Source organism: Leptonotus elevatus, chromosome 1 (assembly GCF_054856555.1).
Source record: "Leptonotus elevatus isolate MCC_2025b chromosome 1, RoL_Lele_1.0, whole genome shotgun sequence".
NCBI classification, from domain to species: Eukaryota; Metazoa; Chordata; class Actinopteri; order Syngnathiformes; family Syngnathidae; genus Leptonotus; species Leptonotus elevatus.
In genome coordinates, this window is record NC_141239.1 from 21044844 (window position 1) to 21061282 (window position 16439).

Genomic DNA, 16439 nt, shown 5'->3' on the forward strand with positions numbered 1-16439 from the left:
TTTTCTAGTTAAGATGGTTCAGATAACATGACATTTATATTTTTATCATATTAAAAAAAAATGAGTTTCAAGATTTTTTGGAGGATAAAATATTTTAAATTTGAATTAGTATGTTGTTTTTTTAGTTAATTTAAAGTTCCTTTAACACCACTCTTTTTTCTTTCTTTTTTTTTTACTTGCGATTCATATTTGGAAAGCCTGTACTGAGGAAATTGCAGTCGCAACGCGGCAGACACATCCGCGTCAAAATTGAGCAGTAATACATTTAATAATAATGCATATTTGTGGAGACTGGGGTCAACTTGTATTTGACAATTTTAAAAATGTGCAAAATTTCACAAGTTACTTGATGTTAAAGATTAGATAGTTCTTAATAGGAAAAGAAAAATGCACTGTGTTGCACTAATGTCTTACAAATGCAATTATGCCATCTAGTGGCAGAAAAATGACCTCAACACAAATCAATATCACCCTCGTGTTTTGCAATGCAGTACATCTTTTTCCACTTTTATGTTAACAAGAGCATGAAAACCCATTATATTTACATTTAGAACAGATGTAAAATTTACGATTAATCGAGAGTTAACTATTGAAGTCATGTGATTAATTAAGATGAAAAATGTTGAAGTTGTATTTTCCAATTGTTCAAATTTCACAAGTTAATTCATGTTAAAGATTAGATAGCTCTTAATATGAAAAGAAAAATGCACTGTGCAGCACCAATGTCTTACAAATGCAATTATGCCATCTAGTGGCAGAAAATTACCTGAACACAAATCATTATCACACAAATATTTTACAATAAAGTGCATTTTCTTCTACTTTTATGTTAACAAGAGTATGAAAAAAAACATTACATTTACATTTAGAACAGATAGAAAATTTAGGATTAATCACGAGTTAACTAACATGATTAATAACGAATACAATTTTTGAAGTTGTAAGTTAATTCACGTTAAAGATTAGATAGCTCTTAATATGAAAAGAAAAGTAATGCGATTAATTATGATTAAAAAAATTAATCGCCTGACATCCCTAAAATAAATATAATGCACTTTTAGAAAATGTTATTATATGATGACAATTTCCCATCATACAGTAAATTATCGTAGACTTCATAAAACTAGGTTGACGTTTTTTTTATATAGCTGATTAAAAAGAAAAAAAATATGTGCAGTGCCATTACACTGCTCTAACATATTGCATTTTTTAAAAACTCATTCACTGCAATAAATTCATTTAAAAAAAGATTATTAAAAATTAGGGGCAAGAGGCGATTTTTTTTTTTTAATTGTAATTAATCGTTTATAGCCGTTAATGGCAGTTAATAATTTAATTTTAGTCTGACTAAAACATCCCAATTTAAACATATATTCTCATAGAATCTTTAAAAAAAAATCAATATACACATTAATCAATTTTATTTTTTTTAAATTGTAATTAATCGCATGACTTCACTAGTTAACTCGCAATTAATCACAAATTTCATATCTGTTCTAAATGTACAAAAAAACAAATTCTAGGTTTTCATACTCTTGTTAATAAAAGTGGAAAAAAAAATTAAACTAATAGAAACAGTTCAAATGAAGTTTTGACGTTTATAGCCGTTAATGGCAGTTAATGATTTAATTTTAGTCTGACTAAAACATCCCAATTTAAACATATATTCTCATAGAATCTTTAAAAAAAAAAAATTCAATATACACATTAAAACTGACAATTTATATCTATGCCTACATAAAAATAAAAAAAGAATCAGAATCTGTACCATCTATTTATCTACACTTGCATCATCACCTTTGACACATTAGAAGGCATTTTGACAAAATGCGTGCGCACGCGTGTGAGAAAAAAGTGTTCCAAACTAACGAGCTACATTGTTTTTTTTGTTTTTTTACAGCAGCTAATGTATAGTGTTTGGGAGTTGTTTGTCTCAATGGGCCGCAGTAATCAAAAGTAATGAAGCTATTACGAGCAGGACCTCCGAGGGCTCGGCGTGGCATTAAGAGTGCGCCACATAAAAAGGTTTATTAAAGGAAATTAAGGTCCATCACTGCCACACCTGCTCCCCTATTATAAATGTATGACAGGTCAGTGCCTTCAATCACAACAGCAAACCAGAGAGAGGAGTCATGTTTGCCATTACCGGAGAGAGAGAGAGAACAAAAAAACAAAAAAGTCACAGCACATCCTGTGACTCACACATTTGGCTGGCTGGTGACCACTATACGCCGCCATCAGCCCGGAATAATTACGTTTAATAGCTTTGATTTGGGCGCCACCGGCAACACACGGACAGAGTGGATGGGGTTTTTGCCACTATTTTGGTCTAAACACACACACACGCACGAGCGCACGCGCACACAGACCAAGCGGAGGCGCTGTGCGCAATTTCATGTTATTATTTGGGGTAGTTCCATTTTTCCTCACCTTTTCTCAACTTTTACTTTTTTTCTGGTCTCTTGTGCGAATGACACTCCAACGCGCGACATTATTCGGTTAAATTCTTGACACTTTGGCCCTCGTCTGACACTCTGGTTAGGGTTCGGGATTTCATATCGGGTGTAAATGTTGAGTTAAAGTACAGCTCGGGCTCTTCAATGGCTTGCCTGACTTTTGGGTCAACATTTTTGAAGGAGTGTTTGGGCAAACCAAAGAAAAGTTACACTGCTGCATTGAAGTGGAATCAAGTTTTTATTTTGCACACTAAAGTAAATTTTTCATAAATCAAAAATAAAAAATCATGTTAGGTGTCACAAGAGCAAACCAGCAGCTGCTTGGCCTAAGTGGATGCATTACTTGGATGGACGGATGTTGAAATTCACTTTTGAAACTGCATCTTGAAAACATGCTAATTATTCTCTAAAATTAGGACATTAATCGACAAAATGTGTTACTTTTATCCGGCAAACTTATAACTAGTGATTTTTCCCTCATGTGCCCCTAAACGTTTTTTTTATTATTGGAAATTACATGAAAAAAAGTGGAAAATACTTTCAAAAAGATGTCAACTTTTTTCCCGCCATTTTCATTTTTTTAAATGTTCTAAATCCATATAAAATAATAATATAGTGAGAATGGGTATGATTACATTTAAACATACATGTTGTACATTTTCTCAAGTAAAACAACATCACACGAAAAAAAGTGAGAAATACATACAATACACAAATAAAAACATTTTCTTTTTTTTTTCTTTTTCTAAATCCATATAAAATAATGATATATTGATAATGGGTATGATGAAATTTAAACATACATATTGTACTTTTTTTTTTTAGTAAAACATCACATGATTTAAAAAAAAAATACTTTTAAAAAGATGTCAACTTTTTTTCACCGTTGTAATTTATTTTTCTAAAATCCATATAAAATAATGATATATTGAGAATGGTTATGATTATATTTAAATATACATGTTGTACATTTTGACTTTTTTTTAAGTAAAACAACATCATACCGTATTTTTCCACTTTCTCGTGTCATTTACCACCTAAAAGATATTCCCATTTATCATGAAGTGCTTTAATGTGGACTGTTTCCATTTGAGTGAGTGTGCCGTGTTTTACACGAATGAGAGATTTCAAAGCGACTTCACATTTTTATACCCAATTTGGCCCCAATATTAACAACTTTGGGCTGGACTGTCAGTCACAAATTGAACTGGAACGTATTCATATTTTGTTTGTTTGTTACGGCACAAAAACGGACATCTCCTGCTTCCATTTTTTTGAGAATGAATGTTAATGGTTCATTAAACTGTCATTTAACAACTTTACAGAACAATTAGCCTCTGATTAGTCTCGCAAAAAAAAAATATCCTCAAGGGTTGTGGGAGGATATATTGTGGTTGTCTGCAGTTGGCGTATATCAGTGCACAAAGTGGTATTCACACTTTTAGGAACATTCTCATCATAACTAGTAACATATTAGGTGAGGAACTGCAGCCACCCATTTTTGCAAACAAACACAGTGTGGCTCTGACTCTGGCTAGAAATATTTTTTGGGGGCTGTATCCCAAACTTGTCGTGACTGCAGATGGAGGCAACGAAATAGTAAATGCCTAATGGCTGTTTTTAGACAAACATTTACTGTTGCACTTTGTTAAAAAAGAAACCTTTTTTTTTTATTTGCATACATTATTTAGTTTATTTGAGAATCTGTTTCATTTTAAATTCCTTTAAATCTGGTGCTATTTACGCAAAGTAAATCAGTTTTATACATTTTTGCATTTTGCTCTTTTTTTTTTTACTTGGAGTGATATGCACTGAAGCAACATTAATCAATACAATATAATACATGTAGTAGATATAAAAAGTCTACACACCCCCATACAAATGTACAAAAATTAGATCAAGGTGAATTAAATCGAAATGGAGATCTTTCATCGTGACAATCACCCAAATCATCTATATGTCCAAAATGATAAAAATAATGACTTCACCAGGAAAAGATTAAAAGTTTAGGAATGAGCCAGCCAGAGTCCAGACCTGAATCCGTTTAAAAAAAAACGTGGACTGATCTGAAGCTGTGCACAAGAAATGCCTTCAGAATCTGACAGAATGTTTCGAAAGTGCTTTAGCAAATAGTGGGCGAATTTATGAGTTTGAGGGTGTCTACATTTATGCAACCTGGTTATTGTACTTCTTTTTTTTTTCATGAAAATATTTGAATTTGAGTCATACACGTTATAAATCACAGTCATGGTGTAAAAAGTTTTGAAAACATTCATCTTGGTCTCACATTTTACATCACAAAACCTGACATTTAAACAGGGGTGTGTAGACTTTTTATATCCACTGTACAAAGAGCTTAAGGCAGGGTATGAATCATTTTTGGACTTGATTGTGCTCACGTTTTTTTGTTTTGTTTTTTGGTTACCAGATGGATTCCGAAGGCGAGGAGCAGAGCGTGAAAACGTGCGGCCCAGGTGAGCTGCGCGCGTACACGCAAACGTTCCACTTATCATCGTGCTTTCGGGGTGCAGGTTCAACAGTACAACTTTACTAACGGTGGATTTTGTGTGTGATCTTGTTGGCCTGAAGTGGAGTAGTGCCGCCGCCGCCGCTTGATTACTCACACGGGAATAACTTCATTCAGTTGCAACTGCGGCTCAAATTAGTTAAGGAGCGCGTGTGTGCGTGTGTGTGTGTGTGCGTGTGTGTGTGTGAGACGTGTGATTGAAAGCCTCGAAACTGGAACGGTCATTATGCAAGTGTTCCGGGCTTTGTGGAGACCTTGCGTCGCTTTTTACTGCATGTTGGATGAGATGCGTGAAAAGCTAATTATTTGTGTTATTATTATTGTTGTGGTTTATTCTTCACTTGGTAAATTGATTAAACTATTTTCAGTCATGTTGTCAGCGCTGTCAAAGGACAGCACACGTGTGACTGAATGAAAAGCTTTTCATGTCAATGAAATGTGCGCATCTTTGTTTTGATGCTGTTTTTATGCCCCCCCAAGCCATAAATAGAGTGAAGCTTCCTTTTTCTTTTTCTTTTTTTTTTACCCAATGTGGTATTTTCAAAATGACAATTACATGCAAATGCTAAAGATTAGGGGTGTGCCAAAAAATCGATTCTCATAAGAATCACGATTCTCATTTAGTACTATTCAGAATTGAATTTAAATGTCCCAAAATCGATTTTATTTAAATTGTTTTATACTGTCTTGCCTTTGTCTGTGTGTGCCTTTATTGGGAGCGCAGTTCATGTTGTACCCGGTTTGGCCACTGAGGGACAGTGTGGTTCCACGCGGTCTGATACACTGTTAAGTTGTAGCCACATTAGAGAGTAGAAGGAAAAAGTCACAATCAAGTTATTCCAATAAAAGTTGTTTTTTTGCAGCGTGGAGCCATTCTTTTGAGTGATAAAAGTGCCCTTGAGTAGCGCACTAGTTAGCATTAGCGAGTCAGACTGGAGTCGATCATTACGATTCCTTGCACATCTATAGATTGAAGCAAAAATCATTGTCAATCAAATCATTTTGAAGCAAAAATGGTTCCTAATCGAAAATCGATTCTGAACCAAATCGCAGACCCAAAAATCTGAATCAAATCGTGAGACATTCAAAGATTCACACTCCTACTAAAGATACTATTTGAGCGTAATATTCAAAATCGAAATACAAAAGAAAAACGATGTCACTCCCCTAATATCATGCAAACACACGCCCCCTTTTGGCTAGGCTAGTTAACTCACAATACATATTGATCGTTTACCAAACAATTAAATCTCATTTAGGAAGAATTTCACCTTTTCTTTCTTTTTCTTATTGAGTTAATGTGCTGGCAAAACCTACACCGAATCTTTCTTCTACAGAAACGTGCTATCCGGGCCGCTTTCGGTTGTGGATACAGAGACCACGCTAATCCATTATTCATACAACTAAAAACTTTCAAATGTAATGAATTGATGGAGTTTAACCACCTTAAAATAATGTATAAAGCCCATCATGAAATGTTACCAGTCAATATACAAATACAATTTTTTTTTTTTTAAGGAAAAGTGAGTACAAATTAAGAGGAACAGACAATTTTTCCAAACCTAAATATAGAACAAAACAAAAAGAACGATGTATTTCAACTTAAGGTGTCAGTTAGTGGAACAATCCGGATTGTAAAACAAAATATTTTCAGTCTTATCTGCATTTTTTTTTAAATGTATAAAAGCACAATTACTGGAAAGTATATATATATATAGCACAAGGATATGCTGTTGAAATATTTCATAGAATTGTTACATTGTGTTGATTATTTGTGTGTGTTGATCAAAGGCAGATATAACAAGTTTTTACTTCTTTCTGTCCCCTTTCATGTCTTTTATTTTAAATAGTGAATAAAAAATTGAAAGTGAGTTACAAGCATTGAACAATTATGATGATGTTAAACGACGGTCACGTTGGACACAAAAAGGCATTTAGCAGGACGAAAATGCAGATGACAATAGCTAGCTCAAGATGCTATGCTAATACACGTCCTATAGTGATTATAAACAAAATGGTTGTGGATGCTTTTTAAGCACCTTGATGCAATGTCGGGTCATCATTACTTTTGTTCAAAAGTATTTTTGAATTGAGAAAGTAGGCCTTAGTTTTAGCGTAGTTTAAAAAATAGTTTTAGTATTAGTTTTAACAAAATATATGGAGTATTTGAGTACAAGATAATATAAAACGTTTGTTTCGTTATCAAAAAAGTTTTTTTCAATTTTAGTTGTTATTTCATTAGTTTTCATTAACAATAGTAGCCTTGTCAACTTTTTCTCATTACTTTTTTCCTCTCATAAAATTCCAACTTTTTTTCCTCGAAAAATTTCATATTTTTCTATGTAATATTAAGAGGGAGGGTTTGGGACTTCTTGCAAGAATGTGACGGTGCTCCTCGTTAAATTCCAACTTTTTTCTTGTAACATTAAGACTTGATGATATTAAGTCATTCACTGCCATTGACGGCTATAGACGTAAAAAATTCATTTGAACTATTTCTATTAGTTTAACATTTTTCCTTTTTGTTTACAAGAGCATAAAAAACGTGATTTTTAAAAATTGTTCATTTAGAACATATACAATTTGTGATTAATAGTGAGTTAACTAGTGAAGTCATGCGATTAATTAAAATTATTTTTTTTATGGTAATTAACTGCATTACTTCAATAGTTAACTCACGATTAATCCCAAATTTTATATCTGTTGTAAATTTACAATAAACATTTTTTTTTCTAGGTTTTCATATTCTTGTTAACAAAAGTGGAGAAAATTTTTAAACTAATAGAAATAGTTCAAATGAATTTTTGACGTATATAGCCGTCAATGGCAGTGAATGAGTTAAAAAACAATTCAATGTATATGTAATGTATGACGTAAAATAGCTGCAGCCTTGCTTGTCTCTCAGCATGAACTTGCTGTATTGTGCTTTGGTGGATTTGTTTCTGACTTTTAATTTTTTTTTTTAACAGATCTGACCAATCATGACTTTATTGTTGAGACAAACAGGTAAGATTTGATCAGCCTAAAAAAAAAAACTTGACATTGAACAGTAACGATTGTTTGGTCGCAGCCCGTACGGGTCGTCGGTTCGTAAGCGGAGCGCTCAGGACGGGGTGCAGGGCGCCCCCATCAACAAGAGGAAGTCCCTGCTGATGAAACCTCGCCACTACAGCCCCAGCGAGGCCTGCGACGACGAGCGCGAGGACCCGTCGCCGCGGCGGGACAAAGAAGCGGCGAGGAGCGCCGACACTGCAGCAGGTAAACAGATGTCCTGTTGTTTTGTCTGTTTTGATGAACAATCCACGCTGAATTTTAAAATCCCATCTGTTGCATTCATATTTGCCCCCCCCCCCACCCCCCCCCCCCCCCCCCCCTCCCCGCCCCGCACCAGCCAAGCCGGCCAACCAGCAGCAGCCGCGCTCATTGTGACTGGCCACATTAGTTGCGTCTCGCAGTATAAACGCAAGTTTCCGACAGCCGATCGGCCACGACGGTTCCAACTTGGCGCCCGCCCTCTTTGCTCGGGGGCCAGCTTGTTTCCCGACCCCCTCGTCTGTCCTTGAATGGGCCGGTCCAAAGCCATTGAATCCATAGAATGAGAATGTGAATGGGCGCCGGCGACAGTTCACTCGGATTCAAATGACACCCCCTCCATTCTTTTTCACTTCAATTCCAATTCAAGTGGCGGAAAACAAATTAGCCGTCAGCGGGAGTGGCAGGAAAAACTCTTCACTGACATGCATCATCAGCATCACTTTATATGTTTTTATTTTGTCTTTTAACTGCGGCTACAAAGAAAAAAAAGGGAAAAAAAGAAAAAAATTTGTCTTTTTTCCCGCCCCCTAATGGCTTGAATTTTGTCCATTTTGGCGAGCACGTGCATTCTCGCCCACTATAATCTGCACTGATTTGGTATATTTTTAACGACGTAACCAAGCAACAAACGTAATTGTCCCTTTTCAAAAGCTTTTGTTAAGCCCTCCAACACAGTCTAATACATAATTAGGCATAATGTCTACGGCTCATTATAGTACACATGTGCACGCACGTGCGTGTGTCGTTTAAATGGACGAGAAAAGAGTTCACTGGAAATGGAATTGATTTATTTCCGCGCTTCACGTGACATTATAGCGATTAAAGTGATTTTGGTGGAGCGAATCATATTTTTGTTGTCACAATCTCGAGGATTGCTGTTATTTCCCGTTCAAAACGAGAGCGACGGCGAGAACGTTAGCAGCGGGGGGAAGGCGCTCGCCGGTTCGCCGTGTTGGACGGCGTCGAACTCGGGCTGTTGTGTTGGTGGAGCCGCACTGTGTTCGGCTGCAGCCAAGTGCAGGCCTGCTGCAGAGTGCTGCTCGTGTGTGTGTGTGTGTGTGTGTGTGTGTGCGTGTGTGTGTGTGTGTGTGTGTGGGGGGGGGGGGGGGGGTGTCCAGCTGGATGTAAAACAAAACCTGCTTGCAAGCCTGCTGAATGAATGTAAATACATGTGAGTGGCTTTGTGTAGATTTGTCTTTACAACATATAGTTCTGTGCTAAAGTCTTTAGAATAGTCATATAAAGTGGGGCAAAAAAAGTATATATATATATATACATTTAAAATAGTTTTTTAAAATAGTCGCCGTTCCTCCACCTGCATCCGAATAAGCACAGCCAGCTCTCCGTCAGGAAAGTCATTGGGGGGGGGGGGGGGGGGGACGACTCCCTCAAGATAAATGTTTTGCTCATCAATGGCAATCATTGAAAAAAGGAAAAAAAACATTCTACATGAACATGCATGGGCAAATTTATTAAAGAGGTGGGGGTCATAGCTGCTTCTCAGGTTCTAACACGTTCGTTTAACTCATTCACTGCCATTGACGTCTATAGACGTCAAATATTTATTTGAACTATTTCTATTAGTTTAACATTTCATAACAAGAGTATGAAAACCTATAATTTTTTTTATTGTACATTTAGAACAAATTTGTGATTAATCGTGAGTTAATTAATGAAGTCATGCGATTAATTACAATAAAAAAAATGTATCGCCTGACGCCTCTAATTTTTAATAATCTTTGCTTCTTCTTTTTTTAAATCGCGTCAGGGATTACATTTTTTAATTGTAATTAATTGCATGACTTCAATAGTTAACTCACGATTAATCACACATTTTCTATCTGTTCTAAATTTACAATAATTAAATAATAGAAATAGCTCAAATGAATTTTTGACGTCTATAGCCGTCAATGGCAGTGAATGAGTTAAGACTCTAAACGCTCACTCAGTCTACGTTTGCCTTATGACTAACTCTCTCGCTCAAAATCAGCTGGGATCTGCTCCAGCTCACCCGCGACCCTGATGAGGACAAGCGCTATAGAAAATGGATGAATGGAAACGGGAATACTGGAACTATTCAATTTGGTGGATGGCGTTGTAAAATACGGCTGGAGTCACCCGGTCATTTCATTGGCACGGTCTTACATGGCTGTCGGCTGAAGCTCGGTGCATGTTAAAGTCTGCTAAAGAGGGTTAGAGTCATCCTCTCGAACGCACGCAAAACAACCACTTATTAACAACGGCCGTGTCTCTCAAGTGGTGGTCAGTGATTAACAATGGACGGCTATCAGCTGGATTGATTCCGTCAAATCTCCCTTGATCCTCTCAAATGCTTCAAACTTATGCTGGGTTAAGGCTCTTTGGCTTTTTCATTTTAAACTTTCTATCCTCTTAAGTGGCCAGACAGAGTGGGAGCAACGCAAAAAAAAGTAGGATTCGATGGATGAGTCAGATCACACGGGCGAGGATGATGATGTTGATGATGTTGATGATGACGGTGATAATGACGATGAAGATGATGGTGAGACAAATACGGGAATTAGCAAACTTGTTAAATGGGTCAAAATGTAAAATTAATCCGGGCAAAAAGAGCTTTTCAAATCTGTCGAATATAATATTGGGCCTCCAATAAGTAGACAAAACGAATCCTTCGAGGGCCATTTTATAATATTATAATATATGAATTGCAGGCCATATAATTTCCCCAGTCCTGAGAAAAGGGTAAAAAAAAAAAGTTTTAAAGGCTGCTGTTTGATTTGTAGTTTTTAGGCTACTTGTGTTTCGGCGTTTGCATTAATTCATTCACTGCCATTGACGGCTATAGACGTCAAAAATTCATTTGAACTATTTCTATTAGTTTTTTTTTTCACTTTTGTTAACAAAAGTATGAAAACCTAGACATTTTTTAGAACAGATATAACATTTGTGATTAATCGTGAGTTAACTAGTGAAGTCATGCCTGACGCCCTTAATTTTTTTTATAAGCTTTTCTTCTTCTTCTTCTTTTTAAAAAGTAATTTGAATTATTATTATTTTTTTTCTTTTCATTTTTTTTTTAAAAAAGAAGAAGAAAATTGTAATAAAAATTAGGGGCATCAGGCGATTACATTTTTTATTCATAATTAATCGCATGACTTCACTAGTTAACTTACGATTAATCACAAATTTGATATCTGTTCTAAATGTACAATATTTTCTTCCCTAGGTTTTCATACTCTTGTTGACAAAAGTGGGAAAAATGTTAAACTAATGGAAATAGTTAAAATAAATTTTTGACGTATATAGCCATCAACGTTTTTTTCCCACTTTTGTTAACAAGAGTATGAAAACCTAGAATTGTTTTTATTTATTGTACATTTACAACAGAAATAAAATTTGTGATTGATCGTGAGTTAACTATTGAAATCATGCAGTTAATTACCATAAAAAATTGTAATTGCCTGAGACGATTTTAAAAAGAAAAGAAACGGACGTAAGGCGATTCCATTTTTTAATCGTAATTAATCACATAACTTCACGAGTTAACTCACTATTAGTCACAAATTGTATATCTGTTCTAAAAGTACAATAAAAAGAATTCTAGGTTTTCATACACTTGTTAACAAAAGTGGAAAAAATGTTAAACTAATAGAAATAGTTGAAATTAATTGTTGACGTCTATAGCCGTCAATGGCAGTGAATGAGTTAATTGTGAGCATTTGTTTTGGACATAAACATTGCCATTACTAGTTTTAAAAATGATTCTAAGGTACATTTTTCTCTGCATATTTACTGCAAATACAACTGAGTGAGATAAAGTTAGTTAGGTCAGTCGTTTGTTCATTAGTTACGTTTGCACAAGTAGTCCACTGGTCTGCATGAAACTAAATTGAAATTCATCACCCCTTTGTCACAACAATGAAGTTAGAAATGTATGAGGAAAAAGAGTCATAACAAAAATCATATCTAATCTCACGAGAATAAAATTTTGAATTTTCACCTATATATATATATATATATATATATAGATATATATATATATATATAAAACGATTAATTTTTTTAATCAGATTAATCATATTTAAGAATTTTGATTAATCACGATTAATCACTTAAAAATAGGTTTTTGGTGAACTAACGAATGCACACACACACTCACACGCATGCACACACGCACATGAAATAATTAATAATTAATTTAATTAATTAATAAAAAAAATAATAAAAAAAAGAGAGCAATGATGATGACATTACCGAATGAACAATACTGAGCTCTTTAAAAAAATAAAAATAAATACCGATGTTAGGATGTCACGTTGTCAAGTTATATTTGCAAACAATGAAATAGTCAATTTTTATTATTATTTTTGGCATGGGCCCAAAGAATTGTCATCAACATCCTCATCACTTTCTTCCCTAAAGCGCACCTGGTGAGCCAAATACTTAAAATATTAAGTTTCTATTCTAAAACATGTCATACTGTATATTTGAGTGTTTGGCAAAATAAGATTGCATGGAAACAGTATAACAACATGTACCAGTAAAGTAAACATTTAGTAGCATCTTATGATTTAAAAAATGCAAAATAACAATCCGATTCCATTTTTGTTTTTAGGAATCTTCACTTTCCTTCTCTTCATCCCCCGAAAGCAGATTTCATGTTTTGACATCGCTGTTTGAGCAGATGACAACACACATAACTAATTATTATTTAAAAGAGAAAAAATGGACAGTAAATCCCCCCTTAATCTTCATCTTCAATCTTTGTTGCTTCAGACAAAAAGCGGACGGCAGCAAAACAAATTTAGTTCCTCAATTTGGTCTTTCATGTTCAGCCCACGAGGACAAGAAAGAAAAAAACACATTTCATAAACGTAAATCTAAAATATACTTAGTGGCGAGTAATTACTTGGGAATCCCGCAACCTTACGCTGTTACATGTGTTCTTCACAATAACATGTTTTTCTCACTGTATTATTTGTAGGAAAGTGACACAAGTTCTAAAACCTTAAAAGGATTTTGGAAGATTACATTTGCAAATTATTATCCCGTGGTTCAGCGTGTTTGTTCCTTCAGGACGGGGGTGTCCTGCGACATGGCCTGCACTTCATTTTACATATATATATATATATATGGGAGTGGGAATCTTTGAATGTCTCACAATTCGATTCAATTCCGATTTTTGGGTGTGCGATTCGATTCCGAATCGATTTTCTATTAGGAGCGATTTTTGATTCAAAATGATTTGATTGACAATGATTTTTGCTTCAATTTATAGATGTTCAAGAAATCGTAATGATCTACTCCAGTCTGACTCGCTAATGCTAATTAGCGCGCTACTCGCGGCACTTTGATCACTCAAAAGAACGGCTCCACGCTGCAAAAAAAAACAACTTTTATTGGAATAACTTGTTTGTGACTTTTTCCTTCTACTTTCTAATGTGGCTACAACTTAACAGTGTATTAGACCGCGTGGGACTACACTGCCCCTAAGTGGCCAAATCGGGTACAACATGAACAGCGCTCCCAATAAAGGCACACACAAACAAAGGGAAGACAGGATAAAATAATTTAAATAAAATCGATTTTGGGGCATTTAAAATAGATTCTGAATCGTACTAAATGAGAATCGATTTTTTGGCACACCCCTAATATATATATATATATATATATATATATATATATATATATATATATATATATATATATATTGTGCTGTAAAAGTTAAAGCGTTAACTAATTAATTAATCACAAAAAATTATCACACGATTAATTTTGACCGCAGATAATCTTTTAGCCGACAGTGGATGGTTACATTTAACGTAGCACAGGTTGCGTTTGAGCAATAAACATAACTACAGGCATTAAAGTAAGCATTTAATAAATGTTCGTGTATGACATTCAGAATATTTGTTCATGTCAAAATATTGGGTCATTTTTTTCCCATTTTAAATTTTGCAAGTAACAAAGATGAGCCCATTTTTACGCCGAGTGCAATGTACCCATCTACAAAAATAACAATAAATATTGAATGCTTCTATGTAATTTCAGGAGGAAACTTGAATCCAATCAATGACGCGCCAGACAGAAATGGCCGCTCCAACGACTCACTGGGGTGGTCGGAGGTGATGCCCGAGGGCTCGCCTCAGTGCGAGGTCAGCACGCCAGAAATGTATGACGATGATGAAGAAGAAGCAGAGAACGACCAAAGTCAGGACAGGCTAAGCGGCTCGTCGTCCCCGCGGAGCCCGGCGGAGCTCCGGTGGGATTTCTCTGCAAAAATGAACGGCTTGAGCCCCTCCAGAACCTGCGACGACCCTTCAACGCTGAAGGAAGAACCTCACCCAGACCTGAGCAGAGAAGCCGGCCTTTTCCAGAGATACATGCCGGAGGAGGGGGGGGAGGGGGACAGTGATCATGAGGCGGAGAGGCCTCCCCGGCTGGAGGGCTGGGCGCTGGACCACCTCCACCAGAGAGGCCTGGAAGTTGGCGGCGGCCGAGTGAATCTCAGCCTGTTGGAGCAGGCCATCACGCTGCAGACGGAGCAGAGGCAGGTCCTGCATCACGCCTACCGCGAGATGGATCGCTTCCTCATGGAACAGATGAGCCACGAGAGGCGGCATCAGCGCATCATGGTCATGGACAACAGGCTCAGCTACCATTCGGGCAAAGGTAAGACGCAGCGTGTCGCGCTTAATGGGCTGGCTTGAGCCCCTCCAGAACCTGCGACGACCCTTCAACGCTGAAGGACTCGGCCCAATGCGGGTCCTGGCACAATTTTTTTACTTGTTTTGATTTTACTGATCATAAAGTGGGCACATAGCTTTTGTAACAGGGGGATTTTTCAAAATTCATGTTGGCCATAAAAAATATTTCCTATTTATTTTATAAACAGGGTACAGGATGGCTTTTAACACTTGAATTACCTAAAAAAGTAAAAATAAATTCAAACCTAAGCAATTTTTATTATTTTGGGAATACATAGTCTTCTAGTTTTATTTGATCACATTATATTAAAGATGCATTGTGCCGTTTATAAAGTTAACATTAAAGCTTAAAAAAAAAAAGCATTAAAACATGCATGATGTTGAAAACAACATCCACTAATGGCCAGATGAGTACGAAGAGCCCTGACTGTTTTACTCTGACTGCACCTATCAGCTTTTATCTTGCCTTTATAGTGGAGTGTGCGGACCCTCACAGTCTTTCTTTGAGGAGGGGAGGGGCGGAATTTTTCTGACCTCATTTGAAGTCATGTCTTCGTTTGTCAACTGTGGCCGTCGCTTTATGAGATGCTACCACAAATGCTGCAGTTACGCTTTGGGCCAGAGGTGGCAGTCATGAGTAAAAACAAAAATGTGACAAACTGCACAAAGATCCTTTAACATTTTTTATTTATTTATATTTTAAGAATTCAAACTATTATTAACATATAGGTTTTAATCTTTATACTGTTATTATATACTATTGCATCATTGTAAAATTTAAATGGGTGTGCATCGCTACATAAAAGACGATTCGATACGGTTTGAAATTGGAACGATTCGATTTGGTTCGACTCAGTGGGATTTCGATTTGATTCAATGTGGTTTCGAGAGGGTATGATGCAAGTTTGTTGATGTTGTCATTTTACCTCCATTTAAATGAACTTGTCAATACTGTAAACGTACAGTTTCCTTTTAAGCTAAATCTCTCCAATAAAGGACGATTCGATACGTATCTCTAATGGAATGATTCGATTCGATTCGATTCGATTCGATCCGATTCGATTCGATTCGATGCACTTGCATCTTTTAAATCCCAAAAAGATTTTCCGGTTCAAACCAGTTTTTGTTACACCCTTAATATAAGGGTTAGGAATTATGCTGTTTAAGTGGTTATTTATATAGTTAGCTCCTTTTATTTTACTTTGATTTACTGCCAGAAAACGCTGAAGGATGGTGTCCGTTTTTGAGCACCCATTTAAAGTGTCCAATTATGTTTCCATACCCCCATAAAAAAAAAAGCACGACTGGTGGGCATACTATGATCCTTGGGCCATATAGGGCCCGCATATTTTAGATCTGGCCCGCCATGTAATTAAAAATTCAAATGAAACTATAAAGGAACTTATAAAGTTGACTGTAGTTGTTGAAATATTCCATCCTACTTTTTCATGCATT

General features: G+C 35.9%; 1 protein-coding gene across 1 annotated transcript in view; it reads left to right on the plus strand.

Annotated features, from left to right (window-relative positions):
• The window catches only part of st18 (ST18 C2H2C-type zinc finger transcription factor), a 78405-nt gene that overhangs the window by 32113 nt on the left and 29853 nt on the right, over positions 1 to 16439 (plus strand). Inside the window, exons 7-10 of the mRNA XM_086090064.1 lie at positions 4885 to 4930; positions 7953 to 7989; positions 8054 to 8241; positions 14329 to 14949. Coding sequence (XP_085946190.1) covers positions 4885 to 4930; positions 7953 to 7989; positions 8054 to 8241; positions 14329 to 14949 — 892 coding nt within the window. The remainder of the gene's footprint in view (positions 1 to 4884; positions 4931 to 7952; positions 7990 to 8053; positions 8242 to 14328; positions 14950 to 16439) is intronic.